The sequence below is a fragment of the Alligator sinensis genome, unplaced genomic scaffold (assembly GCF_000455745.1).
Source record: "Alligator sinensis unplaced genomic scaffold, ASM45574v1 scaffold641_2, whole genome shotgun sequence".
Taxonomy (NCBI): domain Eukaryota; kingdom Metazoa; phylum Chordata; order Crocodylia; family Alligatoridae; genus Alligator; species Alligator sinensis.
In genome coordinates this window covers 127,179-154,758 of record NW_005843111.1, presented here as the reverse complement: position 1 = coordinate 154,758, position 27,580 = coordinate 127,179, and the positions used below count along the sequence as shown (strand labels likewise).

Here is a 27,580-nt window from a genome sequence, read left to right as displayed (position 1 = left end):
AGCAGGAAGGCACATTGGCTTGGTGACTGATGCAGAGTTCGGCGAGTGAAGACAACACTGATCAGCGGCATTTGCTAACTGACTGATGGACTGATCTTGGGCAATTAATTTGTTTGCCTTATGCCTTAGTGCTTTGAGAAAAATGAATATTGATTCACGCATGAACACCATGGGTGTGATTTGTTATTTTGTTCCAGCCATGGGAGAGTAGCAGGTACTAGTCTGAAAGGGGCAGAAGTTGGTGAACTTCCAGTTACCAAGGTGGTTGAAATGGTGTCAATGTTTCTCAGTGAAGAGAGATGTAAATCTTTGACCAAAAAATAATAATAAAAAAAAATCCTGTTTTGCGACCAGCTTCATCTATTTCTCTTGGGAAAATACTGAGTATCAGATGTTGTGACATTTTTAAATGAAAATGTCCCCACATTTGCAGTTGGCCCATGTGGTACTTCTCTGAGTAATGTGCAGTCAAATATGGGACAAAGGCTCAAAGACTACAAAACAATTATTTAGCATCTTAATACAATACTGTGGGATTTCTTCTTTGAGGTAAAAGGTTATTTCTATAATCTCAACTCTTCAGGCTACTTTATCTCTGTTTACAAATAACTTTCAACAGTAAAAGTGAGGAGAACATGCAGGAATTTGAGAGTGTCATCCTACAAAGTATGGGAATTTCTCTGACAATATTTTTAATGACAAGAAACTGCCAGTAACTTGCACATGTAGATCAGATTGATAGGTTCATATGATTTAAGGCTAGACGAGACTATTATAATGATCTACTCTGACCTCTGACATAGCAGATAACTTCTTCTAATAATTCTTGCATCAAGCCCATAATTTCTATTTGAACCTAACACATCTTTCAGAAAGACATCCAGTCATGATTCAAAGTGATAGAGAATCCACCATAGTTTTTATCATTCCAGGTTATCTACTGATACACAGACACAGGCTTTCAGCTCTCCTCCTGATAATTGACTGGAAAGGCAATGTCTTTCTCTACATGTCTGACTTAAGTGCAGGTGGATTCCCTAGGACTATTGCAGGAAAGTCCTAAATTGGTCTTTCTTGTCCACTGCAATCCCTTTCCACTGACAAAAAAAATTACATTTTTCTAAATAAAATGTATTATTCCATAGGTGTCAAGAATTATACAGAAATATATTCAGTGGGTAATGGAAAGGAATTTGACTTTTTCAGTATATCTGAAATTTACTTCTCTTTGATATAAAGTAATGAAAGCTGCAGTATATAATATTTATCACATTAAATAGTATCTATCTTCAGTTATTGCATCATATTTCACTGAGCTTCCACACTTCACTACAGTACTGCCTTGCTGTCTTGTTCTTCACCTAACCTATTAATCACTGTCTATTAACCTAGTAAATTTTCCCTCAAAATACATCCTCTTCTGGTATACTGCTGTAACATGTTGCACTTCAAAGTGGAGCAGTAGCTCTACAGAGCAGTGCAACATGTTACCTTGCACTAAGGAAAATCAAAATCCTGGACATCCTGGTGTACTGTCCCTTGCAGCAGTTGTTAGACTTGAAAAGATTTGATTTCTGTTGATGAATTTCAGCAGATGCTGATATTTATTTTCCAACACTTTTGAGTTAAATTTTTTGTACCAGAAGATATTTCTTACTTCCCCAGCAAAAGACTACCCTGTAGAAGTCATGATTCAGAACAGATTCAGGAATGAAAGGTTCCTCAGCTGATCTAAATGGTATTGACTAGGAATTTGATTCCATATGGTTTTCAACTTTCTCTCAGTATACGTATCCATGTTTTATGATCTAATTTTTATGTCAGATTTTGTGTAGAGGGAAAGATCAATTACTAACATCTGCAGATTAAAATTTAATCCTTCCTAAGTATGAAATAGCAAAAGAAGAATACGCAGGCTACAGACTTGTCAGCATGTTTATAAATATATGACTCTGGCATGTATGATATATACCCACTGTCTACACAGTGATGACTGCTGACATTTTCTACAAGGCTGAGATGGTCCAGTCTGCTTGACACAAATTATTGTGGTGGCCTTGTTCAATCATTCAGAAAAGGACAATAGTTATTCCCTGGTTGACACTTTAAAAGAAGGTATCTTTTACTGTATATTGTATGCTCTGTTTAATAGAAAAAGATGAGTTCTGCTTACCAGTTATCCTTCGAAGGTGATCATGTGAGATCCCACAGCACAGTTTGAATGTTGCAGGCAGCATGGTCTGGAGATGTCAGTTGCCTCCTGTGTTCAGTGCAAAAGCTGACTGTGGCACTAGTTCATGCCTTTATAGCATTAGTGAAGGACAACACCTGATGATATGGACCATGCTTTCTGATAGCAGCTGGGAATGAAGGATATCCAAGGACAAAGCAAACAAAGGGAGGGGAGAAGCAGAGGGAGGAACTCCTTATCCACATAAGTGAAAATTTGCTGCTTTTACACATTTCTTTTTTGAGATTTAATAATAATTAACCCTCACCCTTAGTTTGGATGGTTACTGTATTCCAAGATGACATCAATCAGGTACAGATATATTTTTAAAAACTCCTGACACTTTGTTGGTCTCTGTGAACAAACTACAACATACTGTGGCCTCTGCCATTCTGAAGTGAGACATTGCATTAAAGTCAGCCTGAATGATACCCATGTGCCATGTCAGCTGCTTGTAAACATCTTATTGATTTTTACTTTCTAAGGCACTTGGCCCTTCACCCCCCTCTACCTGAAGAATCTGATGCTTCTCCTCTGCTTATTGCTGTACTGGCTAACTTCATGTAGGAATTGTAAGCCCTGTTTCACTGTGGCCATACAGGCTTTGGTGAATATGTGCACAGAATGAAATGGTTTTGTTTTTAAAAGACACATGAATTTAATCCCAGGCCTATTAACTGCTGTAGTGTAGACTGGATGCGTATTGATACCCTCCTGAAAATGGGAAATGATGCCTCCCCTGTCAGGTGTTGCTCATATGCTAGTCACTAAACACTGGATCGCCTCTAAACAGTGGTTTCTCTAGGATGGTACCTGTTCTCTGACATCTGTCTGTAGTAGAACCTGTGATGTTGCAGTTGTAACCAGTCATGTTGTCATTACTTACATTACATCTGTAGAGTAGTTTAATTTGCTAAGGAATCAGCCATCTGGCATGTCTGAGTAAATGGAGGGTCATGCAGCCTTTTTGGCCATGGCAAGAGAACACCAGATATAATTCGATTGTTAGGAAGATTAATAATTGACTATGTATATTTTGGCTTCTACAGAGACCAATCCAGTGAGCAGCTTTTGTAACTCCTGGCTACAGTTTCTGTGTCTTGGTGAGTCATGGGCTGCCTCTGTCTTCTTGCTTGCTATAGTTAACTGTTTCCTGTCCCCTACCCCTTTCCTACCAGGATGCGTGGTACCATTATGATGAGGACAGTAAAATAAGCATTTATTATATGTTTCCAGGGGCTTTCCCATATAAGGTCTGATTCTGGTTAAAAGAGATAGTTAAGTGAGGTGGTTCATGAGCTCCTTTAGTACCAGGAAAGTATAAAACATTGGAGGAAATTCAGAGGCATGAATAAAAAAGATTAAGGGACTGGAGAGTTTATAAGAGAATCTAATTTTAAAGAGAGAGGTTGGATTAATCAGTGCATGTATATTGAGGGCAAAATGTCTCTTTGATCTTTGTTTTCTTACAAGCACTGCTCTGCTTGTATTTCTGAAAGGGGCATGTGTGTGCCGTTCAAAAATCAGTCAGCATCAAAGAGCTCTGCTCCATCATCCAGCGTCTGAGTACTAATTGCTCAGCCTTGCATTACACGATCCTCTGTACAACACAACACCATGTCAGCGTCTGACTTGAAGGTAGCTTTCATTGGCTTTTTGACTATGGAAAAATACTAAAGCAAATTCTTCTGTTGCAAAGAACTTAGAAAGGCCACAGCAGATCGCAGTGTTTTTCACACTATGGATTCCTATTTGAAATCTCAGGTTTATCTTGTGAATCATGTGCTCTTTCTCAGACAAATATAACAATAACATTTACAAGCCACTTGAACAAAACACAGAATTTCAAAAGCTTTAGCTGTTAACAAGGATAACTGGCAATGTTCAGTTAGTCTTGGAGGTGCCCCACTCTTTCATGTGAACCTGCAGGATTTCTTGAGACATCAGCATCAGCACCGTCAGGCTCTGGTTAATCTATGAGTTCTGGGTGGGCCACATCCAGGGACCTGGCACTCTGCCTTTCATGTGGTTGTTACATTTTTGAGATCTTCTTGGCTGACTGTGCTGTAGAATGTCCTTCCTTCTGAGCTTCAGAAAGGGTGTTAGTACCTGTTTATCCACAGTATGCATGTCTGTGGTGCAATGGCGTTGCATAGGGGGTACACGGGGGTGCATGTGCACCCCTGAGAGCGCTGGTGCACCCCCCGACAGCCAGTGCTCCCTGGTTAGGCAATGGGTGGCGGGGGAGGCAGGAAGGAGGGCTCATGCTTCCAGGTCGGCGTGATCGACCATGAGGGAACCCCCCTTCCCCCAGTCGCTGACTGGCTGCTGGCGGGGGCATACGCCCCCCCTGACTCAGGAGGCACCGGTTGCCCATGCTGTGGTGACAAGTTTGTATGATCACAGGCTGCTTCACCATGTATAATATTGCTTTCATGAAGTATCAGCAGCACTGAGGATCCCAATCCATAATGAGATTTTTGTTTTGCCTTAGGGTTGGAGTGTTGCTGTAGTCAGGATGGTTGAGGCAATGTACATGAGGCAAGGATTTTTGGGGGAATTATCTTGTCTGTTTCTTTATACATCTGCAAATCCCCAGGGACACTGATGTGGGTTTTAAACTGTTCTTGTTTTTCAGTCTCTTGAATAAAATGTGGGCAAGTGACAACCCAGTCTTTAGTGCTGTTCTGTAATTTAACACTGCTAAATCTGGATGAGCCTAATCCTGCAGTCTTTCTTCTTAGGAACTATTTTGACCCTGCTTTCTGTTAACCCATTGGATTGGAAGTACTGGGGCCACCAGTTATATGTCAAAACTCATATGTCACTGGAATTTGTTTAGATTTTTGCCCACTGAACTGTGAGCTATAGTCAGACATTGCTTCTGTCTGGCAAAAGCCAGGTTTGATATGCCTTTTAACCTGTTTAGCTGTCGTATCTTTTAGCAAGTTTGTTTCAGGGACGACAGAATAATAGTCTAGGACAAGTAAGTGTATTTTTGGTTTTTATTTAGCTTTTCCAGCCTATGTAAAGAAACCCCTTCCTGCTGTTTTCCAGGAGGCTAATATTCCTGTTCTGCCAATGTGAACTTTTTGATATATGCAGCATATCTCATCTGCTTCATTTTCCCCTGTAGTGCAGCACTAAAATTTCTACATCACAGTTTCATAGTTAGTCTCACCTGCCTAAGGTAAGAGGAAACTATGTTAAGTTTTGGGGTTGTGTCAGGGTTGATTGAGAGTAGGTTCAAGCTTGATATCAGGAGGCATTACCATATGGTTAGGGCTGCCAACTCTGGAATGGGCTTCCAAGGGAGGTGGTGCTCTCTCTTACCTTGGGGGTCTTCAAGGGGAAGTTGGATAGATATCTGGCTGGGGTATTATGATCCCAGCACTCATTCCTGCCCAGGGCAGGGGGTCGGACTTGATGATCTGTTCAGGTCCCTTTCGACCCTAGAAACTATGAAACTATGACTGTGTAGTTTTTCTAAGAGGTTAAGCAATGGATATATATAGGATGGTTTGGGTAGGGATGATCCTGCTTCAGGCAGGGGGCTGGAGTAGATGACTTATGGAGTTCCCTTCCAGCCCTATGTCTCTATGATTCTATGAAAATGTCAAATGCTTCAGAGTGAGCTGTTTGCAGTAATAAGGCTACCTTCTGACTGTCTTCCTTCTTGCTGGCAACTGTTGCTTACAGGTACAGAGTGAAATACCATGTAAACACTTGTGCCCTCCATATTTTCAGAGTTGCAAATCTGTCTTGGAGTTAACTACTCCATTCTTCCATTCAAACAATTTACTGTGATCATTTTAGTCATAGTGATATGTGGTGATCAGAAATTACTGAGGGTCAAGGAGTTGGGCAGAAGTCTCTTATATTCAGTATCTGAATTGCAACTGATCAGTGTTGCATAATATAAGCCTTTATATAATACAGCATAAGTGTCTACATAATATAACAACCAGTTCCAGCTGGCTCTTGCAAGAGCCTTTTAAAGTTATAGTTCCCCACAGGATTTCTCTGGGGTGCCATAAAGGATGGAAATGAGTCACATGGATGTATGCCAAGTTCAGCTGCCAGGCCATTTCTAATGTAATATTAGAAAATGAGGGCCTTGGTTATAACCCTGCTGTTGCTTCATCTGCTCTCCAAAGTACTTGAGTGCCACTTCAAAGCCAAGAATACAAAATAATTAAAGAAAGAAGAATGACTACATGAAATGGTTATAAGTAAAACTTATGGTTCATCCAAACAACTGAGCATCTAAGTCCCAAGAGGGCTCAAGAGGTTTAAAAGGCTCTGTGAAGAGAACTTCTGATCTTTTCAGACGTCACAGTTTTCATCATTGATTTATTTTCTCCTTCACTGATATTTATAACACTTGTGGGGACTTGAAATAAGAGTGTCTCCCCTCCACTGTACCTTCCCCAGGCCTGTTTGGGGTGTAAGTGTAGTTGGTGTGGTTCAGCATGAGTTCTTGGCTCTGCAGGCTCTAGTTTGTTACTGATGGATTGCACTGGTTTGCTTTATATGGTGTTATTAGTTGCACCTACCCAAGCTCACTGCCACCTGCCACCCCACTTAGTCCTTAGGATACTGTATACTGAAGTCAGACTTCTGGCAGTTCTTCACAGGACTGGGGTTCTTATTTCCAAACTTTTTGAACCCAGGATCCTAGGCAGGTGCCCTTTAATCCTGAGTTTATTTTTACCCTCTCTCCAAGAACCAGTTGTAGTCCTAGTCCACTAATTACAGTTGATTCTGGCATAGCTTGAATGAAACAATGGCTTAGGGAACAAAGAATAGGGATAAAACCAAAGTAATCCATATGTAAGGAAGAGATTTTCTGTTTAGTCTAAGATGTGGCAAACAGTCTTTCTAGACAGGGTAAAACCTTAATTACACTGTGTCTAGTCATAGAAGAACCTCACTGGTGTATTTGGACAGTTCTTTCTGTCAGTGAAAAGTTCTTCCATTGTCCTTCCCATGTTTGTTATTCATTTACTCTGGGTTTCTCTCCCTTTGAACATTAGTTGTGAAAAAAGCCCGTTACTGTTTTCGATGTGATGGATGAGATCCAGGACCAGCTGAAATCAATGGGAGTTTTGCCATTGATTTTAGCAGGGCAATCCAAGGTCTTCTATTGTACTAGTACACAGCCTGGCATTTCTTGGAGTGAGCTTATTGTTCTTTCTTCTTTTTGGGCTGGTGTTCCATGGTCTCAATCTTCAAAGCAGCCTCTTGAAAAAGCCTTGAAGTTGCTTTCCAGTTACCTTATGTTAATTTTTACAAATCCTTAGAACCTGAATAGATCTTTTGGCAGGGACACCTAAATGTATTGGTGAAAACTTTATTCACTACATATCTGAAGTTGCCCTTGTTGCAGTAATTTCTCTTTGCTGCTGATAGCTCTTATTTTTGTTGTTGTTGTTGTTTAAAACCCCCCAAAAGGAAATGCTTTTTTCTACTGTCAAAACTCTCTCCCCTACCCCACCCACCCAACCCCCATTCAAATATATAATTCTCTAGATTCTCTCAGGCCTCAGCCACCTAGAAGATAATATAATGCCAGCACTCTGGGTCACAGCTTCCTCCTAGCACAAGCAATTTCCCCCATGTGACACTGCATTCCCTTATTCATGTTTTTGTCACTCTTGTGCCTGCTTTTCTGTGGTCATATCCTCCCTGCAGGAAGCAGAAACACACTCAGATAACTTTTTATCACCAGTCTTGATGGATGTTATCCATCCGTTGTCTTGAATTCTGTACAAGGTGACCCTGAAACATTGTGTCTTCCTACTAGGTCCAGAAACTGTACTGCCACAAGGAGATCTGAACTGGACTTCTGAACTTTATTTTCCTGTTTTTCTGTGCTGGAAATGGCTGGAGCTATGCACAAACCCTGCTTAGATGATGGAAAGAGATGGTAGGGAGCATTTTCAATGCACATCCAAGAAACCCCCCTCTGGGTAGCTAAGGATTAAGCTGTAGTTTTCCACCAGCCCTGCGAAAAGGAGTTGGAATCAGTTTGGGCCATGGCTCATCCTTTGATCTCACTAGAAGCAATATGAAGAAGACCTATCCCTGACCCAAGTTATTGTCCTTTGGTACTGGGTCAGGTGTGCTGTGCTGACTGCCGCAGAAGCAGAATCATCTCTATACCTTCTTAGCTTGCTCACCCATTCTGTATGGACAGGGTATGCCTCTTCTCCTTGCCCTCTAATATGTAATGTGTGTAGCCCATGTCAGGGAGAAAGGGAGCACCTTTTCTCCCTTACTCGATAGATAGAGTGTATAATGTGTGCGATATTTATGAACTAAGGAAGCAGCACTATGATTTTCTTCCTCAGGCCCTTTCTAACTTGAGAGTGTGGCACTGACTTATAGATGAGGAATATGAGGGATAGGACTGAAGGGGGAAGGATATCTGCCCGCCCCACCTGGCTTTGCTCTTCAGACTGGCACAGTTTTTCAGGGAACCAATAAGTATCTCTGGCCCCTCTGCTGCCATCTGTAGTGCTGTCAGCCACCATGTTGTTACATGCTGTTCCTGGGAGCACTTTGTCAACCTGGCACAGCCTCTAGCCAACAGCCACTGTATGAATCCTCATCGCTTTCAAAAACAGACTCTTCCTTAAGGAAGAATGATGTAAATAACTGGCCTGTGCATTTAGCTTACCTTGACAGACAAGGAAGATGGTCCAGTGGCTAGAAGGCTAGTGTCTCAGGAAATTCATGTTCAGTCCTCTATTCGGCCACAGATTTTCTGTGTGACCTTGGCCCCTCTGCACCACAGTTCCCCATTTGTAAAATGGCAGTGATAGACCACAGGTGTTGTGGGAATGAATACACTGAAGAAGAGGAGGCATGCAGATCCTATACTATTAGGGGCCAAGTGAGTACCTTCTATAGATGTCTTTGTGTTACCTACAATGTTTAGAAACACAACTGATTTTAGATGTAGGCGACAGGCAGCTGGCCCAAACTGCATCTCAGCCACACAGAAATGTTTTCTGAAAATGCTTATATACACTAAGCTATTGCCAAGGAAATCAGACACGTGTCCTAATCAGTTCTTTAATGCAATGGATGCTGAAGACAAAGAACATGATAACTCTGGAAATTCTTTGCAAAATCACTACAAAGGGAAAGGGCTGCAAAGGGAACTTGACTAGAAAGCGTTGTTCCCTTCGGTGCCAAGGTGCTTGGATCAGGTTATGTCATGAGTGGATTCAGGGTTTCACCTAGGGAGGTGTGGGAGCAGTGCTCTGCACTGCAGGGGAGGGCTGCAGCCCAGCTTCCAGGCTTCCCCCCACCCACACCAGGGCGGGCCACAGGAGCAACAGTGGGGGACTTTAAGTCCCTCAAATAGGTAAGAATTTTCCCTCTCCCTCCTTCTCCTCCATGCTCAGCAACAAGTTTCCTCCTCTCCCATTCCTCCCAACCCACCACCACTGCTGTCTGTCCCCAGCTGACCTGGGAGGGTAGGGAGGAGGAAGATCCGAGAGTTGCCCCTGCCCTCCTGCAGTCAGGCTGCATATGGAGCCAGGCTTAGCCAGATGCAGCAGTCGCAGCAGGTGGGTTCCCTCCCCAATGCCTGCTCTCAGGATGGCAGGGAACATGGGGTGGGGGTGAGGGGGGACGGGACAGAGTAGTGAAGAGGGACCTGCCTGATGCTGCTGTTGTCCCTGGCTGAGCCTGGCTCCATGTATCGCTCAGCTAGAGCAGGCAAGAGTGGTCTGGGAGCACCTTCTCAGCCCCTGTCCCCAGAGCAGCTGGAGATAGCAGCAGCGGTGGGTGGAGGAGGGATGGGAGGGGAGGTGCTGCTGAGCATGGAGAGGAGAGGAGAGGGAAGGGGGATTCTTACTTACTTGAGGGACTTAAAGTAAAAAAAAAAATGTCTGCCTGCTTGTCCCACACAGGGATGACTGAAGGAGGAGGAGTGGAGTGCATCCACACCACTGCACCCCCTCCTGGATCCATCATTGCGGAGCATACCTTTTCCTCTGGTGATGCATCTTGGCTCACAAATAGACACTGATAGTTGTCAGTCTTACACTGGAAGCTGCAACTCACCAGGAGAAGGCTGTAAATACGGTGCAGCCTTTGCTAAAGACAGTGGCCCAGATGTCACTGAAGCCACTGGAGATTCATTACTCCATGGACGAATTTCAATGAGCTTTAGTTCAAAGTGCCCAGCTGCCATTTTTCAGTGCAAGAACACTGATACACATGATGCTCAGACGCATTTAATTTGCACAGTTCACTAATTAAAGTGCCCCCCTGCCTCCTGAAGCAAATCTATAAATGCTCTGGATGGTTAAATCACTGCACATTATGTTCAAATGTACTTTATATAAATACATTCCATCTTTCAGGGCTTCTGTTCCCATTTTCTGGACCTGCTTCTCATTGACACCACCTGCCATTGCACCACTCTGGCAATTTTGTATCCTCATAGGCAGCATAAGTTATGTTTATGCTCACTTGAAACCCTTTTTCAGTGCCACAGTGAGGAAGTGAAGCAATGAATTGGCAATGAAGAACAGGAAGTGCTGCATCCCCTCAGCTACTTCATCATTGTGGGAAGAAAGGGTGCAAGTGTTCTTGTGTGAATAGCGTTTTGTAACACCTAACTCCGTGTGTGTGTGTGTGTGTGTGTGTGTGTGTGTGTGTGTGGTCTGTCCTTGATTATTCCTCTTAGAAATCCATGTTTCCCTGGCAGGGGTGTAGGTTGTAGCCGTGTTGGTCTAAGGACATAGGCAGACAAGGTTCCTTGGGTGAATTTGAGATCTTTTATTAGACCAACCCAAATAGTTGGAAAATAGTTATTAAGCAAGCTTTCGAGTTCAAAAACATGACGAAGGGTTTTTGAACTCGAAAGTTTGCTTAATAACTATTCTCCAACTATTTGGGTTGGTCTAATAAAAGATATCAAATTCACCCAAGGAACCTTGTCTGCCTGTTTCCCTGACATACACTTACATAGCCACTGGAGGTCACTGCTGATCTACAGTTACAGCATAAGAAGTCACTCTCAGTGATGCTTGAAAAGATCACTACCCAGTGTCTGTTTCCTTTGGAAGATGCAATGCAAGGTTTTAAACAATCCTCTGGAGGGTGTTATGTGGTCAGCTTTTTATTTAATTTGACCCCTCAAAATCCCAGTTAGACGTGTGACTTTTAGCACATTGCACCAGGTGTAGGGATGGGATTCTGCACACTTGAAACTTTCCCTAATTTTCATGTGCTAAATGTTTTTTTATGAGATGACCTTTCACTGAAAGGATGGGACCATCAGTTCTAATTGTGCAGATCAATTTAGTGCAAGTAATTTCTCAACCTGGGGAAGGAACATTTGCTCATGAAATATCTAAGGTCTCCTGAGGAAAGACAATTGCCAAATGTTAAGTGCAGAAGTGCGTGAATAGCATATCAAGATGCAAAGCTAGAATCCTTGCAGCTGACTCTTATTCTCAACCTCAACAAGTTGGCAATTAAGTTACCTATTAGAGATGGATGAATTTAATGGGAAGTTGGATGTGGATTCCTTTTAGTTTTTTCCATTTTGTGCATAACCGATGCCACCAGGTTTTAATTAAAACCTGTTTACATGTTAAAGTCATTTCAACCATTTGCACTGGAAACACAGAAGGTAGCTAGCATTTTCATGTGACAGAAGCATGCATAACTTAATGATTTCAGATTGAAACTTCTAAGATCTTTATCACAAACTCTAGGGTTTTCTTTAGGAATTTCCATATTTTTGTGGCAGGTTAGCAGTCCTGTTGTTTCTCCTGTCCATGATGAAAGGTTAATGTGATGAGAAAAGTGGAGCACAGATACTTTACTGGAATGCAACCTGCCGCCAGCTAATTGTTTGCTGGTGTGTATGGAATAATTAATGGGCGTACCAGCATGAATTGTAGTCCTTCTTTGCAAACAAAAAGCATGAGCAGACTGTACTGCATGCAAGGAGATCTGTTTATGGCACTACTTCTTGTACATTTTATTTTGCTTGGCCAGTATTCAGGCCACTTGCCACTCTGAAAAAATAACATAGTGTCTGAAGATGTTTCACTTGTATTCAATAAATAGAACACAGAAAAAAGTAGGACACTGAAGAGTGAGAGCTGCCCTTTACATGGATTTCTCTTAGAGAAGATAAGTTACATGAATTATATGAATTACATGAGTTTAGGACAGAAGGTCCCAGGACTAGGTCCTGGATCTATATAACATGTTGTCACAGGACAAACTGGCCTCTTAATGGGGTCTGGGACTAGACCTGACCTGTAATGTGTATACTGACAATTTTAGAGAAAAGGCCACCTGATCTATTAAGTCACTGCCTTTTTCTCTTTTTCTCCAGTGCCCATCCAGACCTGAAAATTCTGGCAGGGACCTTGCCATTTTGGGTGCCTGTAGATGTGTGGGGATGCTGCTTTGACACGCTGTAATTACAGTGCGTCAGAGCAGATTTGATTAATTGAGTCTGCTGGAGCATGGTAATTAGTGTGTTCCAGCAGTCTTTATGCCTTATGTATTCAGCGTCCTCATTCTTCAAAATGGCACCAGAGGCACTTTTAACTAAAGCTAATGGAATGAGTTTTAGTTAAAGTGCCCACGTTGCCATTTTGAAATGTGGGACAGTGAATACAAGAGATGAGGTAGGTGATTATTTAGATTGGCTCTCAGAGCTGCTCTAATTAAAACTCCCTCCCCACTCCCCTTCACCTCCAGAGCACTATTTTAGTGCCCTCAGTAGTTAGCTTAGCCATGATGTCCACTGGGAAGCCAAGGGGTGACTCTCAGTAGTTAGCCTAGCCGTGATGTCCACCCCTTGGTTCCCAGTGGACAATACACCGATGGGTGCATACACATATACTAACTTTCTGGCAGTTAAGATGACTTAACTTTTTAAAGTCAGCTTAACTATCAGAGCATACGCACCTCTGATGTGTATTATCTTAAGTTGCATTAGTTAAGTCGACTTATCTCACAAGATGGCTGCCACCATGTATGCTCCAACATGGCTTAAGCCGACTTAGTTAAGTCATCTTATTTTAAATCACCTTTAGTATGTGTGTACATACTCTCTGTGACCAGAGAGAGTCATCTTGAAACTGCTATAGCTGTGTGTCTCTAGATGAGGACTTGACCTGACGTAGTGGCTTGTTTAGGCTAGAAGCAAGAGAAAATAGCAGAGATCTCGAAATGCTGCTGAGGACAATGGGAATAGGCAGGATCTGGATGTCCTCTATCCTGATCACTTCTGGTCTAAAAATCATCAGTAACAACATGAACACAGGGATTTTTCTTAAGGTTTCAGCTGTGTACCGTCACAGCACTGCTGGTGACAATCACTGTCTGCCATACTCCAGTGAACAGTGATTACTCTTAACTATGCGCCAGTTGACTTTGAAAGTACACACTTTGACTACAGCTTTTGCAATTTGCAAGGTAGGTTCTTAAGCATGTAGTTCAGAGGATACAAAATATACTTTTAAATAGAAATTAAGCTGCAACCTTAACTATGAGAGAACCAACTGCTCTGTAATAGGTAATGCTGCAGATATAGAGGAAACTGCATGTAGTTGTATAGTTCAGAACTGGTAACCAGTGTTCAACCACTCATCTTATCTGAGCCCCTATGCATATTTCTGTGAAAACAAGAATATGGTGCTAAAGATTGGATTTCCTAGCAGGGACTAGGCAATACAGTATTCTATGTGGGTGGCAAATGTCGATGGAAATCCTGAGAGCACATGGGAAGTTAAAATGAATCCTGCAGGGAAAAAAAAGACGTTTGTCAACCAAGCTAAAAATTCAAGTAAGCCTCATACTATACTTGCCAACACATTTATGGGATGAACTGCAGGCAAAGTTCAGAGCCGGACTATGCCAGTTGCTGGAACTGAAAGCTAAACTACTAATGGGATCAACAAAATGGTACATGCTGTTGGCTACACAGTGCTTTAATACTTATAGAGCCTCAGTCAGCCAGTACCATAAAAGCAGGATAAAGCTAACAGGAATGGGAAATGAGATGCAGTGTGGCATGGAAGAAGTAAAAGGTTGAAGTGGTAATTGGGGAAAAGGAAATGGGAAAGAAAGCTTGGAAGAGAAGAATCATGACAGAAGGCACTAAAGCAGATGATTATGAGAGAACAGGAGCTCCACAGAACAACATTAAAGGCTGAAAAGCAAATAAGTGAGTAGTGAGAAAGGTTTTATTGATGAATAGTTTTAAAATCCCCACTCCCCCATCTTGCCAGCTATCTGAAGCCCAAAATAAAGAAATATAACCAGGTCTATGTTCCTTCCTTCCAGAGTCACAAGGTAGTTCTGCCGTTTCAGCCAGAGACGAGGGTCTGTTGTAATGGCTGTACCTGTCCTTGGGCCTCCTCAGGGTAAAATTACGCAGTGATCTGCAGAACCTTGAACTGCTCAACAGATGCAAGGAAGTGCAAGATATTACCAACAGCTTGCCTGATATCTCAGATGTTCACAAGATTGAGATAAACTGGGGTCTTTAGGTCTGTGGCAACCCTCATCTCCCAGGGCTTAGTTCTAAAGAGGCCAAGCTAAACAGAGTGGAACCCCTCCAGAGTTTTGCAACGTTGTGGGATGTTAGCTCCAGCCCCCTGGATCTCCTTAGAGCAAAGCAAGCTCCTTGTAGAACCTGAACAGTGTTGAATACAGCAGGCTTTAATGATGCTTTAGGCTTTAATGATGCTTTTCTCAGGGCAAGTCTTGAAAAAAATTATAAAGTCAAATAGAGAAAAAAAAAAAAGTAAAAATATATTACATTTATTCAGTAAACAAACCAAATGGTGTGCATGGATATAGCCAAAGCTGAAAAGGCAGCAAAACAAAAAACGTAAGTTTTTAAATAAACATTATAGCAAGAACCAAAATTCACAATTTTTGCAGTGTTCTTAATTTTCACAAAGAAAATTTTTTTAAAGAAAAATCAGGACAAAAATAGTGGGACAAAGTAAAGTATGTAAGCCTTTGTTATGTTTCTCTTAGGCAAATTCCCTATTTTATTCATTCAGAATATTTAAATCTAGAAAAGGACCACTATCCTCATCAAACCTGATTTTCTGCCTTGTGCACAGCGTGGATTTTCATTGTGTAATAACCTACATTTATCCCAATAACCTGGGCTAAACTAAAGCATTACACACACACACACACACACACACACACAGAAAAACAAATTACCCAAGTACTTTGGCAATCTGTTCTAGTGTTTGCCTATTAATAATTGCATCTTTTTTACAATTTTCTCTTTGCTAACTTCAATTCAGCTGCTAAATCAGAAGGTATGGGCACTTGAGCAAAATAGGTTCAGGGCTAACTACCTAGGTAACACTGTCTCCCCATGGTGCTAGTCTACATGAGTTATTTTTCCCCACAGTTATTGAGGGGTAAGCTAATCAGTTATTGAGGAGTAAGGGCAGTTGACATGAAATAGCTGACACATTGTACACTTACTTAGCTTATTTTCTAGTAACTTGTTCATGTGCCTGTGCCCATAGATCTCTTAGCTTTCTATTACTGTAAGTCTTCTCCCTGTGTAGGCAGTTGCAGACAATGGTCAAGTCACATCTTAACCTAGTTTTTCATAAAGTATATAGACTGAATGCCTTAACTTTCTCATTGTAAAGCAGGTTTTCAACATTTTTTCTGAAGTCTAGATGCCAGAATTTGGAAGTTTGACCACAGTTCCATGAAATGAGAAACAATATCCTTACTGGAGATCTAGTCTCTTAAAGGGGGACTTTGCCATCATGAAAACTGTTATCTAAGACCTACTTACACACAAATGTATTTACTTTCATATTAGCTTCCCAACATTTGTTTGCTAATGTGGAAAACTGCATGGATGAAATCCTTCCATCTCCCAGCTGAAGTCAGCAACTGCACCAGAAATAAATTTTACCCTAATTATATAACAGATCAATTTCTTCCACCTTCCTTTTCCCCTTCTGGATTTCTGAGATATTGTGAGTTCACTTGAGGATCAGGAAGAAGACATTCAGTTGAGATGGAATGGAGATGAACTCCTGTTCAAGTGCAATCACCTTTAATTATATCAAGAGGAACAGATGTATTGGCAGGTTAAGGATTTTCTCTTTCTCATTCTCTCTCCCCAAAAGTTATCCTAATGGAAAAGTCTCTAAGGGTTATATTTAAAAAAACAGGTCACTAAAAGATAAGCTACATTTTCCATGTCTGTGGACACTATCACATCATGCAAATACAACAGTGCATTTCAATCCCCTTCCTTGGCCAGGCGAATTTCTGACCAGACTCTTTGGGAGTGCTCCCTTGATTATGGTTGTTCGGGTAAGCAGAGAGAAATCTGTGACTAACGCTTCATTTTGGGTAGCTTCTTTCAGAACATTTTTTTACCAGTTCAGTTTTATTCAGTGACTTTCAAACACAGGCTCTTAGTTGCAAGGCTTACAGTGATCTACCTATGCTTGTAAAGAATCACTTCTTCTAGAATGAGAGACCCAGAAAGAGCCGGACTGAAGAAAATTCTGCATTTCTGCTCTTCAGTGTCTCAAATACTCGGTACCAGAACCATTTTTGTGTGACTGAACTTTGATTCTATTTCTGTTCCTTTGCCTCTGAGAACTGTATCTTGTACATGTTGGAGTTAGACTGTCCAAGGGATGCTCTTAGATGCATTCTAGAGATTCACATTCCAACCATATTTGGTGCCCTGATTTCTGTATTCTTTTCTTGCAATGGGGACAGTTTGTTTCTTTAAAAATGTTTAAAATGTTTTGCTTTAAAAAGTGAGCTCTTGTGGGAGTTACAAAAGGTTCTGGTGCACCCACTTCAGGCCTGAGTCTAGCTAATGGAATTTGGGAGCAAAGAACAGAAAGAAATGCTAAATCCAGACCCAGTACACAGTGATTCTTCTACTGCTCCGTTTCCTCTGCCAACAGGATCTTGCACATCTCAGAGTTGGCTGTGTGCAAGGCAAAATCACGTCCAGCAAGCATGCCTCGACGCCCCTTGCGGACAGTGATGCTTCGGTTCACTGAGGTTTCAGAGATGGTAAAGATTTCTCTGTGAAAGAAAACAGAAAAAGGTAGCTAAGAGTTTAGAATGATACAAGGTTAGGTTAGCATGTCTACTCAGATCAGCATGTTCATTCCTCAGATCAGCATGTGCATTCCTCCCTTAAAATGTCTGATCTGTAAAAATGCTGGGGTATCTTCTTCACCTGGGCTGCCTATACACATGCTCCAACATGTACTGATTAGAACATGTTGGACCAGACTCAATTCAATTGATTGAGTCTGCTGGAGAGTTTTAATTATAACACTCCAGCATGCTGCAGCATCTCATGTATTCAGTGTCCTGCATTTCAAAATGGTGGCAGGGACGCTTTAACTAAAGCTCATTTGATGAGCTTGTTTGACCACCATATTGAACACATGAGATGCTCCAGTGCTTTAATTACAGAGAGCCATTAATTAAAACAGCTCCCTACCCTGGAGCACATGTATAGGCATCCATAGGTGTTTGCCTTTGAGCTGATCTAAGCGCTCAGGAAATGCATTCTCCTTTAGAGCCATGCCATTCCCAAGGGTAGGGAGAGGAGACTAGGGCTGACTAGGGCTCCAGAGCATCTGCAGTTGCTTACTGTGTCTTATTTTAGTACTTCAAGGTACTAACCCACTTACCCAATGGGAAAGTGAAATTCAAATGATGTAGTTTCTATAAATAATCATACTTTCCTCTCTTTTTTGTCTCACTGTATAGTCTTATCACATATACATGATTCTTTTGAGATGATTTGATGTTTTTGGAGAAATAATTTTGTGGGATTTTTATAATTTTTGCAATAGAGCCAATATTTTCAAAAGTGAGTGTTTTTGGATGACTCCCTTTTATATATGCCCATCCTAGGATATCTTAGAGAGCTTGATTTTTCAGAGCAGCTAATGTGAGAACTAACAGTGCATTTGGTGTTCAAATATATCCGAGTTATCAAATGAGAGAGAAAGGCCTTCTCATAGTGACTCACACTGAGGCCCTATTCTTACTACCACTGCATCAAGCAGTCTTTATAGGTCTGATGCTTGGAAGTGTTCTCTACTTCTGTGGATTGAATTCTGTTGCCACATGAAATCAGTTCAATATTCATGTTATACAAAAATGGAATAACTTACACATTTAATCTTTAACATATATTAGCTAGGACTTTTCTTTTCCCTTTCCTCTCACAACCCTTGGAGGGTAATTTCATTGATCATTTCAGTTATAAAGTGGCTGGTATTTAAATATTTCCTGAACAGGATGAACCATAGCTGTCTACAGTTATATTCCTGCTCCCAGTAATCAATTCAAGTGGGGAGATTTCACCAGGGAAGAGTTTTGAAGAATAAGCTGATTTCTGGCACCTGCCTACACTGAATACTGGACAAGAGACTGTGGCAGACTGGACTTCTTGTCTATATAGCAAGATCTGATTGGTGGGGAAATTACTAATTTCTGAAGGGTTTCACTCTTTGAATCATAGAACCATAGAAAATTAGGGCTGGAAGAGACCTTTGGAGATCAGCTAGTCCAACTGTGACAAGGAAGGGTTCCACCCTCTCTCTGGCTTTGTTTTTGGTGCCTACTTTGTGGATGAAGTTTTCTTTCTGTCCCTGAAGTGTCTTGAGAGTGCTTACAAGGCCCAAGGCTTTTCTTTGGGAGCAAGGTTATTTGCTAGATGCATGTTCTCAGATAGCCACAGTGGGTGCATCCAGACGAGTGTGCATATGTGGTATACGGTGCTGCAGACCCATCTGTGGCATTGCAAGCTGCACGTGCAGGTATTCCCCATGCTGCTTATTTGCAGTGTGGGTTGGGTTTTTTATTTTGTTTTTTTTTACACCAGGAGACCCGGTGTCAAAAAAACCCATGCTAGCAAAAAGCGGAATGGTTCACATGGTGCAGTGTGTGCTGCCCAAAAACAGAGCCTAGCTGGCCACTCCAGCTGCCAGCCAGGCTCCCTGCTGATGGATCACCACCCCCAGGATCCCAGGTTAGACTGCTGGGACCAGCCCAGGGGCTGACCCAAGCCTTCCCTACCCCACCCAGGGCAACTTGCTATGCACCAGAGCATGCATGCACAGGTGTTCCCTAAGGACAGGTAGCAGTGGCACAAATATGTACCAATGTTATCTGTCCCTGGTAAAATGTATGTGCGCGCTTGTCTGGATGCACCCACTGAGTCCTTCTGAGCCAAAGTCAGTCCTAGGAACAATGCCAGGGTGTCTGCCTCTGATGTCATGCAACAGCAAAAAAAAATGCTGGAGATCTATTTATGTCAAGAGGCATCCAAGAAAGATGCATTGACAAGCAGATCAAAAAACAGTTGTGCTGTGTCTAGGTGGAAATCAATATTGGCATTAGGGCCAGCAATTATACTATAAAAGAGGTTTATCACTACAATACTGTAACAGATAACCCAGCAACTTTTGTGCACAGGGTTTGCCTTAACACTCCTTAGTTTGGTCTGCTCTCTGACATTGTCTATAGCTTCCATTAACCTTTACTGACTTCCCTGGATGGAGGGACTGAGATGAACCTGCTTTAAATCAAATTCTGGAGACTGGATCCATTAGTAGTTGTATCCATTAGTAGTAGTATACATTGGCTCCTTGAGAACTGTTTTTCATAATATCCTCCTCTCTTCTCTCTAGTTGGATTTTTGTAACCCTGGATATCAGAGATGATGGTCAAGAATCCCTGGAAGTAGTGCACTCTGCTAGACTGAGTTCTACGATTAGGCAAATGGTAATGAATTCTGCAGAATCCCCACTCGACAGAGTTGCACTAAACCCTGTGTTGGGTGAGCAAGTGTTGGGCTGCAGTGTATGGCAGTGTCCCCCCTGTGTAGTCCTGGCCTAGAAATCCACATCTTACCTGTAAGGAAGCTGTTCCTCATTGAGCTGCAGACACATGAGCATAGGACTCCCAGAAAATCTTAAAGCAGTAGCAAAATTGAGTGCAGTTTCCACCTCAGTCTGTCTTCTTAAGCTAGCTTGAAAGAATGGGGCATCTAATTCTGCTTGGAAATCAATGGCCAGTCCACCCCTGCAACAGGAGAAAGCAAAGGTCTTGCCCCTGAACAAAGCGTATTAGGGGAGGGGAACTAAGTTTTCATTCACTTACCTTGTTCTGATTTCAGTTTTTGATTCCTGCTCCCATATATTCACATCAATGTTGGCTGAAATATCTATCCCAAGGCCCCCCTGAAGTTCAACTACTGCTTGCAGCCCAGACTGAAGGGGAATTGCCTGAAGAACAGAAGAAAAGAGTATTTGTTTAGAGTGTGCCTGCACTTTTCTTGACCTTAATTGTGGGCACATCTACATGTGTGTCCGACTGTGCAGTTGTTACTGTGCAGTCATGTAGTACTTGCTTTAGCACCAGTCATGTAGTACTTGCTTTAGTAAACCACCATTACTGCACGGTCCCATAGGCACACAGGTCATTTCCAACCCTACTGTGTAATAGAAATGAACTACTGCACAGTAGCTTGTTGCTACTGCACAGTAGCGTCGGCGTCACAGTTCGTGCTCGCTGATGCTATGTCGCCATAAAGATGAGCTATGTCGCTATAGCTCATTGCTATGGCAATGCAGCATCTCATGTAGATGCACCCTGTTTTATGCAAAACAACATCAACAAAAGAAGTTAAAGAGCAATTAGCCAGAAGGGATACTAGCTGCACCGCACTGCCAAATCCTGCTGGCCAGGATACAGTGACCCTGCAGTTTCCACATGCCAATTAATAAACCAGTTTTAAAATATCTTTCATTAATACTGCCTTTAGGTTAGGTTGAGCATTGTAATGAGTATTGGGCATGAGCAAATGGGTTGCAAACAGGGCCCTTCAGGAAGATTTGCTATGCTAGAGTGCACCCTGTGGATTAAAAGGAGCTCTAGTGATCCCTGGCTAGCATCACCAGAGCTCTAACTGTAGCTTGGATGAGAGAAGGTCCTTGTGTCATATAGTTATTACCTGTTGATGATCCATTAGCAGAACATTGCCTTTGATCACATTTGTGGGCTCTCCACTGCTTAAGAGAACCTTGGCCATGAGGTCTGTATATCCTTGGAAGAAAACAACTGGCCGTAACTGAACATCAAAGACAATGGCAGACATCCCAGCCATCAGCTCCTGCTCCTCTTCTTCATTAGTGTTCTCTCCCAGCACTGAGTCCAGCCCCTTTGCTTCAAAAGTGACCTTAAAATATACAGGCAGAGAAAAATCAGCTGCACAAGACTTGGTTTCTCAAGGGTTAGCTTTAACCATTTTCCTACTTGGGGAAGCTGGATAAAAAGCTTGTCTCATGTAGTGTAGTAGTCCATCTTTCACAAACCAATCTCTTCTTGGAGCAGTTGCCATCTTTAAGTGGAAGTATTTTTATTTCTGTAGGCAGACATTTGCAAAGTTGTTTTTTTTATAAAATCTGCCCTGAAATGTGCTTAACAAGGGCCTGTTTTACCCAAACTAGCCAGTACAAGTTTATATACAGAGCAGTCTCCATATATAAGTAAGCTATTAGCATCTTATATAAGGTAGGCTTCTCTTGGGCTACATTTTGTTTACTTGTCCCGAAAGATGGTCATTGCAGCAGGGGCAGGAGTTCAGAACTGGGGCTCCCCTTTGTGACCCCAGATAAAACTAGGACTGCCGATGAAGGAGAAGCAAGCGAAGTCAGACTGAACTTGATACAAGTGGTGTGGGACCAGACTTGAAGCAGACTGAGAGAAGTCCAAGTAAACTTGGATGTGTAAACTAGAAGAAGACAGCACCAGGTGACCTTGGCCAGCTATTCTGGAGGCCTGCTTGGAGAAGCTAGATGGGAAGCAGAATTACTTAAAATAGTAGCAGACCAATGGCTCTATAGTGAATTGGGAAGTGATTATATTTAAAGCCCAGTAAACCTGATACTCAAATGCCCTGGCCTGTGTGGCCATTTTATGTCTGTGCAGAATGACTTCAAAATCTTCTGGACATGCTTCAGCAGTACTGTATACACTCCAGACAAATGTAGACAACAACATAAGGTGCAAGGCAGCAGAGAATCAGGTCCCATTAAGGATGTTAATTGAATAAATATAGTGAGAGAAAGGAGAGATTGGGTGGTTTGCACTGTAGCAAGGAACTTGGAAAACTAGATTTAATTTCCTGCCCAGCCATGGTGGCCTTGGACAAACCACTCAGCTTCTTTGTACATCAGCTCCCCTCCCATAAACTGGGGATAATTCCACTCCACTACCTCACTGAGGTGTTCTAAGTTGGCAAATAAATTAAAGACTGTAAAGCGTTAGGGACTGAAGTGATAGGGCCTGAAGTAGTATCATAGATAAATAGTCCAATTTGTAATCAGCCTTACAGAGTTGTTGTACCATAAAGTTCTTTGAGGAGTTTCCAGTCTCCTTGAGATGTGGAAAATATTCCCATTACTAAACTTGGATGAAAGTGTGAGGAAAGTTTCTCTAAATATGGAGGCTCTCAGCAGCTCACAGCTTCCTGCTAAACTCTGCTTGTACATTTAGGCCAATTATCATATAACCAGTTTTAGGATGAAACTGTGGACACAGCGAAATTGATGGCAAAACTCCATTTGACTTCAAAAGCATCAAGATTAATTAAAATGGCATTAATTTAAAATTATCCATCCATCCATCCATCCATCCTTTTGAAAATCTCATGGACTTGATCCTCATCTAGTATAAATAGACACAGCTCCATTGAAATAGGAGGTAAAGTTGATTTACAGGAGCTGGGACGAAAGAGGGGAGAGGGGCTACATGTTTATAGATGGAAGAAGACAAAAACTCAAATGAAAACTGACAGTGCTGGATATAGTGTGGGCAGTTTGGCCAAAATAAGAAACTTTCAATACAGAGAAACTCAAAATGTCAAACAGCATATTTGCCTTGTTTCCTCCTACATATCAGTGAATAACACAGTTAGGAATTTAAAATTTCAAGTCTTTTTGTATGCCCTTAGATACTTCATACGTCCTCTGTTATGGAGCAATTTCTATGGGTAATCAGCAGGGATCCTGGTTTTCTCTTTTGTTTTAAAATTGCAAATTCTCTGATAAAAATGGCAAATTCTCTGATTAAAAATCTCCAAATAGGCATTTTTCCATGATTAAAATGAAACACTGCTATATATAGGTATCAGTTGAGCACAATATTTTATTGATATTGTAACAGAGAGTTAATCCCTGGCCCCTGTTACATGTGGGAATGCGGTGACAACCAACGTCACTGCTTTTTGGGCCAGAAACCCACACTGAGACTCCGTTACTCCCTCACGGTGAGTCTTACCATACAGAAGCGGAGAATCAGCCCCTTTCCAGAGATAAGGGAGGGGACTAAGAAATCAACTAGACCTGCTTCCTGCTTAGGAGGCTCCATGTCTGTGCCCGGCAGCCATGTTAGGGGGCCAGGAATAAACCCAGAAGTCCCAGAAGCTCCAGGACTGATGAATCCCTGGTGGTGGGGAGTCATTTATAGGAGGGAACTGAAGATGATTGGATTTAACATAAGCAGGTTAGTTCAAAAGTGAGACGGCAAAGACTCACTCTTCCCCAGAGAGGGGACTGAGAGCACCATCTCCTAGTCAGGAGTGGTGCGTACCTGTGTGGAGGCACAGAAAGAGAGCAAGAGAGACAGAGAGCCGTCAGTGGGGAAATTGAGACCGCTGTGCTATATGGATTGATGACTGGAGCCTGATGAAGAAGTATATTGGGCTGAAGAAACACTGGAGTTGAGATTCTAGCTACCTGGTAGAGGACAACTGACATAAGAGATTTTTATTGTTAGAACTGGGTTCAAGACATCTGACTCAGGGTAAGTCTGTCTGTGGGACCTAACTCGAAAATCACTATAAAGGACTTTCCTAGGGCTGTTGGGGAAAGGGAGGAGGTGCTGACCAGAGAGATCATGCCCCAGTGGTTTATTGGGAATAGTGACAGGAGAAGATGTGAAGCCCAGGTGGAAACAAAGCCAGGAGGCCAGGACCTGCCTTGGGCCAGTCGCTCAGGGGAAGATCTTAAACTCACCGTATGGGGTGGTGAGGACAGGGTGTAGGGGAGGTGGAGACCTGTGAAGAGTGTCTATCTTTGAGAGGAGGCTGTAGTCCTTATTATTTTGGTACCAACAATCAGTTTCCCTTTCCTTTTTCCATCAAGGCGTGGTGGGTGAATATAAAGAAGTGGACTGCGAGCCTGACCCTGAGGCATGAGACAAGAGAGCTTGCCTACAGATATATTTGTAGACGAGCTACAAATACAATTTTAAAGCAATTTGGAAGCCTACTAGTGCCTCAATCACTTTAATAAAACAAATTATAAGTACCCATACATTTTGGCTTTTGACATTTAATTTTAGATTTTTATTATGGAAAATCAGAGGTCCCCCACCCCCTTCACACACCAGGATACAGACAGAGCTGTGGCTACCCCTCCCCACCCCGCCCCACTGCTTTGTGGCTCTGAGCAGCCCTGTATGCCATGCCCTGCCTATGCCATTACTCCTCACTCCTGACCCACAGCCCCACCCCCCCACTGGTGCCCCTCACTCCCCACCCATGGCTCCTCACCCCAGGCCTACAGGGTCAGAGACCTGGGTCTCGGCCTCCTGCCCCCTGCAGAAGTGCCCGAACCCTGGCTGCCATTTGCAGGAGGCAGCAACTGTTGCGGTGGATCGCAGTGTGAAGCCCAGATCCCCCTCCCCCACAGCTGGCATGGTTGGAGCGGAGTCTGTCAGGAGGGGTTGGTGCAGGTTGGCTGCTGTGGGCTCGGGCTCTCTGCCCTCCTCTCCCATGCTAGGTCCTGCCCACTGGGCTGCAGAGACCCCGGGGAGAGGGCAGAAGGAGGGAGCCTGAGCTTTCAGTGGCCAGCCCACACCTGCCCCATGCACAGATCTGTGAGGCACATGCCCCCCACATCCTCCTGGAGTGTGTGCAACAGCAGGGAACCAGCTCTCCTTGCTGCCCTCTGGACAAGCTGCCTGTGGCCCCATCTTGCTCCCTGCCTGGGCTCTGTGGCTGTGCATTCCAGCCCTGGGCCCCAAGCCCCATGCACCACCTGGGCTGGGCAGCAGCCCCAGCCCTGCCCAAGTCCCTCCCTCACTATGGGGGCCTCAATTCCTGCCCCTCCCCTCCCTCCACTAGACTTACCTGAAGGGAACTGCTCTCTAGGCTGCCTAGCAGCTATGTGCATGTGTATTTGTGCACATGCACATGGCACCCTCTGCTGATTGCCCTTCTCCCACTCCCCTCAGCCCCTTGCAGGCTGGAACTCTGCAAGGGGAAACCCACAGTTTCCCGTGTTTTTCTCCTTTAAAGGAGAAAATCCAGGTTTTACTATGTTTTTCCATGGTGAACAGAAAACCTGGATACCTGGTAATCAGACAGAACAGGACAGGTGAAAGTCATGTAGAATGTAAGCAGGCACAGTATAGGAAATCCTGTAGTCCTGTTAAGTCACTCTGAGTTTCAATCCAACTAACTGACCTGAGCTGCTTGAAGTTGGTGGCCATGGCTTAGGACTAAAAAGTCAGAGACACTCTTCCTCAGAAGACCTACTTCAGTAAATAGCAAATCCAGAGTGAAAGGGAAAAGCACATCCTTGGTGACTGAAAGACATAAAGAGACACCAGTAAGAAGTACTGTACAAGAGTCATCACAGACCAAATGTTATATACCTGCTTCTTCAGTGTTCCCATTATGGTTGCAAGGGGAGGAAAACTCTGCAACCTTTAAACTGAAAAATAAAGACTATAATAAGGCTGTCCACATAATTTAATAGGGAAGATAAGGATGTTGCCATGGGATTGCAGGGAGTTCAGTAAAGTATTCTATGCTCAGTGAGTTAATTTAGTGGAATTATGACTCAAACACTGAAGAGCATTGATGATGGTGCTCTGTAACTTGGTGGGCTGCTGGAGACAAAGAACAGGAGGCTAGAGAGACACCATTCAAGGAATCAGTTCACTAGCACTGTATACCTCTTCTGTCCAAGTCTATAGTAGCAGAATTGAATGGAGTCCATACACTAGCGATTGAAAATCTGACAAAGTAACTGAAATATGAGGGATACAAAACATGCTCCTCCATGTGACCTTGTAATAAACAAAAGATTAGCCCTACAATTTTTTTTTCACCCACTCTTCACTCATTTTGCCTCTGCATGCCCAAAATATCCATTAGGGATAGGAAAAGGAATATAATTGTAAAGATAAATGAAACAATATAAATTGGGACAGAAAAAAGAGCAGGAGGGTGGAAGCAAAAGTATTTGAACAACTGTTTAGTTGGCATGAGCTGTCATAGCTCTACTGAAATCAATGACAATGGAGCTATGACAATTTACACCACTGAGGATCTGCTCCTTTGAAGAAAAGCTTATTAAAACCTCTAATGAATTAAGAAATAATGAGAATTTTAGCTAGTCTTTTAGTCTAGTATTAGGAACAATGTTCTGCCCCACAAGAGATATAGCACAGGTTTGATGTCACGATTTGACTTCTCTTTCTGGTCAGCAAGATCCAGGAAACATGCAGTATTGGAGTGCTCAATGCTTGTGTGAAGTATGTGAGCATTAAGGTGTTATAGACAGATGTATGTGTCTGATTATGAGGGGAGAGGGACATTATTTCATGGAGATGGCTATCAGGCACCTTCAGAATAGCATTGATGGTTTTTGAAGAGAAGCAAGGACAATGGCTCTGCTGATGGAGTGATCATTTTTGCTACTGACTCACTCAAGGAGTCACCTTTTTCTCTAAGGGAAAGCCAGTTTTAGGATTGTGGTGGTCCCCTCCCTCAACATACATTTTTTAATCATTTCTTTCCCTCTACTCTAAAGGATATTCAAATACAACTCTGCACATACACATGCATATACAGATGACCAATGTGCTCAGACACTGGAAGATACTTACAGGAGACTCTCAAAAAATACCTATTATAAATGGGATAGTTCCAAAAGGCAGATGTCCCCTGTTTTCCAGTGGCCCTTTGGCAGTGGATTCCAAAATTGGGCTTTCCCTATGGGCACCTTCATTAATTTTTGGATATGAACTTAAACACAATTTTGTTCATGTTGTCACCTGTCAAAGGTCCTGAGAAAGAAGAGGAAATGCCAGCTTTGGAAAGGTAGCTGTAATTATTTATCCATGGATCTTTCAGCAGTTCTTTCATTGCCTTCCTGGAAAGAAGGAGAAAAAGGTTGGGTGTGAGGCAACCACACACTTTTCTCTTCTCCTCAACAATCCCCCCTCTCCCGGAAAAAT

General features: G+C 42.6%; 2 protein-coding genes across 3 annotated transcripts in view; both read right to left on the bottom strand.

Moving 5' to 3' along the window:
• Positions 1-71, bottom strand: part of LOC102382357 (steroidogenic acute regulatory protein, mitochondrial-like) — an 8,196-nt gene extending 8,125 nt beyond the window's left edge. Inside the window, exon 1 of the mRNA XM_025193860.1 lies at positions 1-71. This exon is cut by the window's left edge and continues 209 nt beyond it. Within this exon, the coding sequence (XP_025049645.1) occupies positions 1-71 (71 nt within the window).
• A 14,263-nt stretch (positions 72-14,334) lies between these two features.
• LOC102382111 (microsomal triglyceride transfer protein-like) overlaps positions 14,335-27,580 on the bottom strand; it is a 34,460-nt gene continuing 21,214 nt past the window's right edge. The window contains exons 12-17 of one of the 2 annotated variants that reach the window (XM_025193859.1): positions 27,398-27,495; positions 25,800-25,921; positions 21,282-21,506; positions 20,429-20,553; positions 20,180-20,350; positions 14,335-17,326 (exon numbers count right to left, since the gene is read on the bottom strand). In XM_025193859.1, the coding sequence (XP_025049644.1) occupies positions 17,176-17,326; positions 20,180-20,350; positions 20,429-20,553; positions 21,282-21,506; positions 25,800-25,921; positions 27,398-27,495 (892 nt within the window). In that variant the 3' untranslated portion in view covers positions 14,335-17,175. The remainder of the gene's footprint in view (positions 17,327-20,179; positions 20,351-20,428; positions 20,554-21,281; positions 21,507-25,799; positions 25,922-27,397; positions 27,496-27,580) is intronic. The other variant, XM_014526679.2, reaches the window with a different exon arrangement.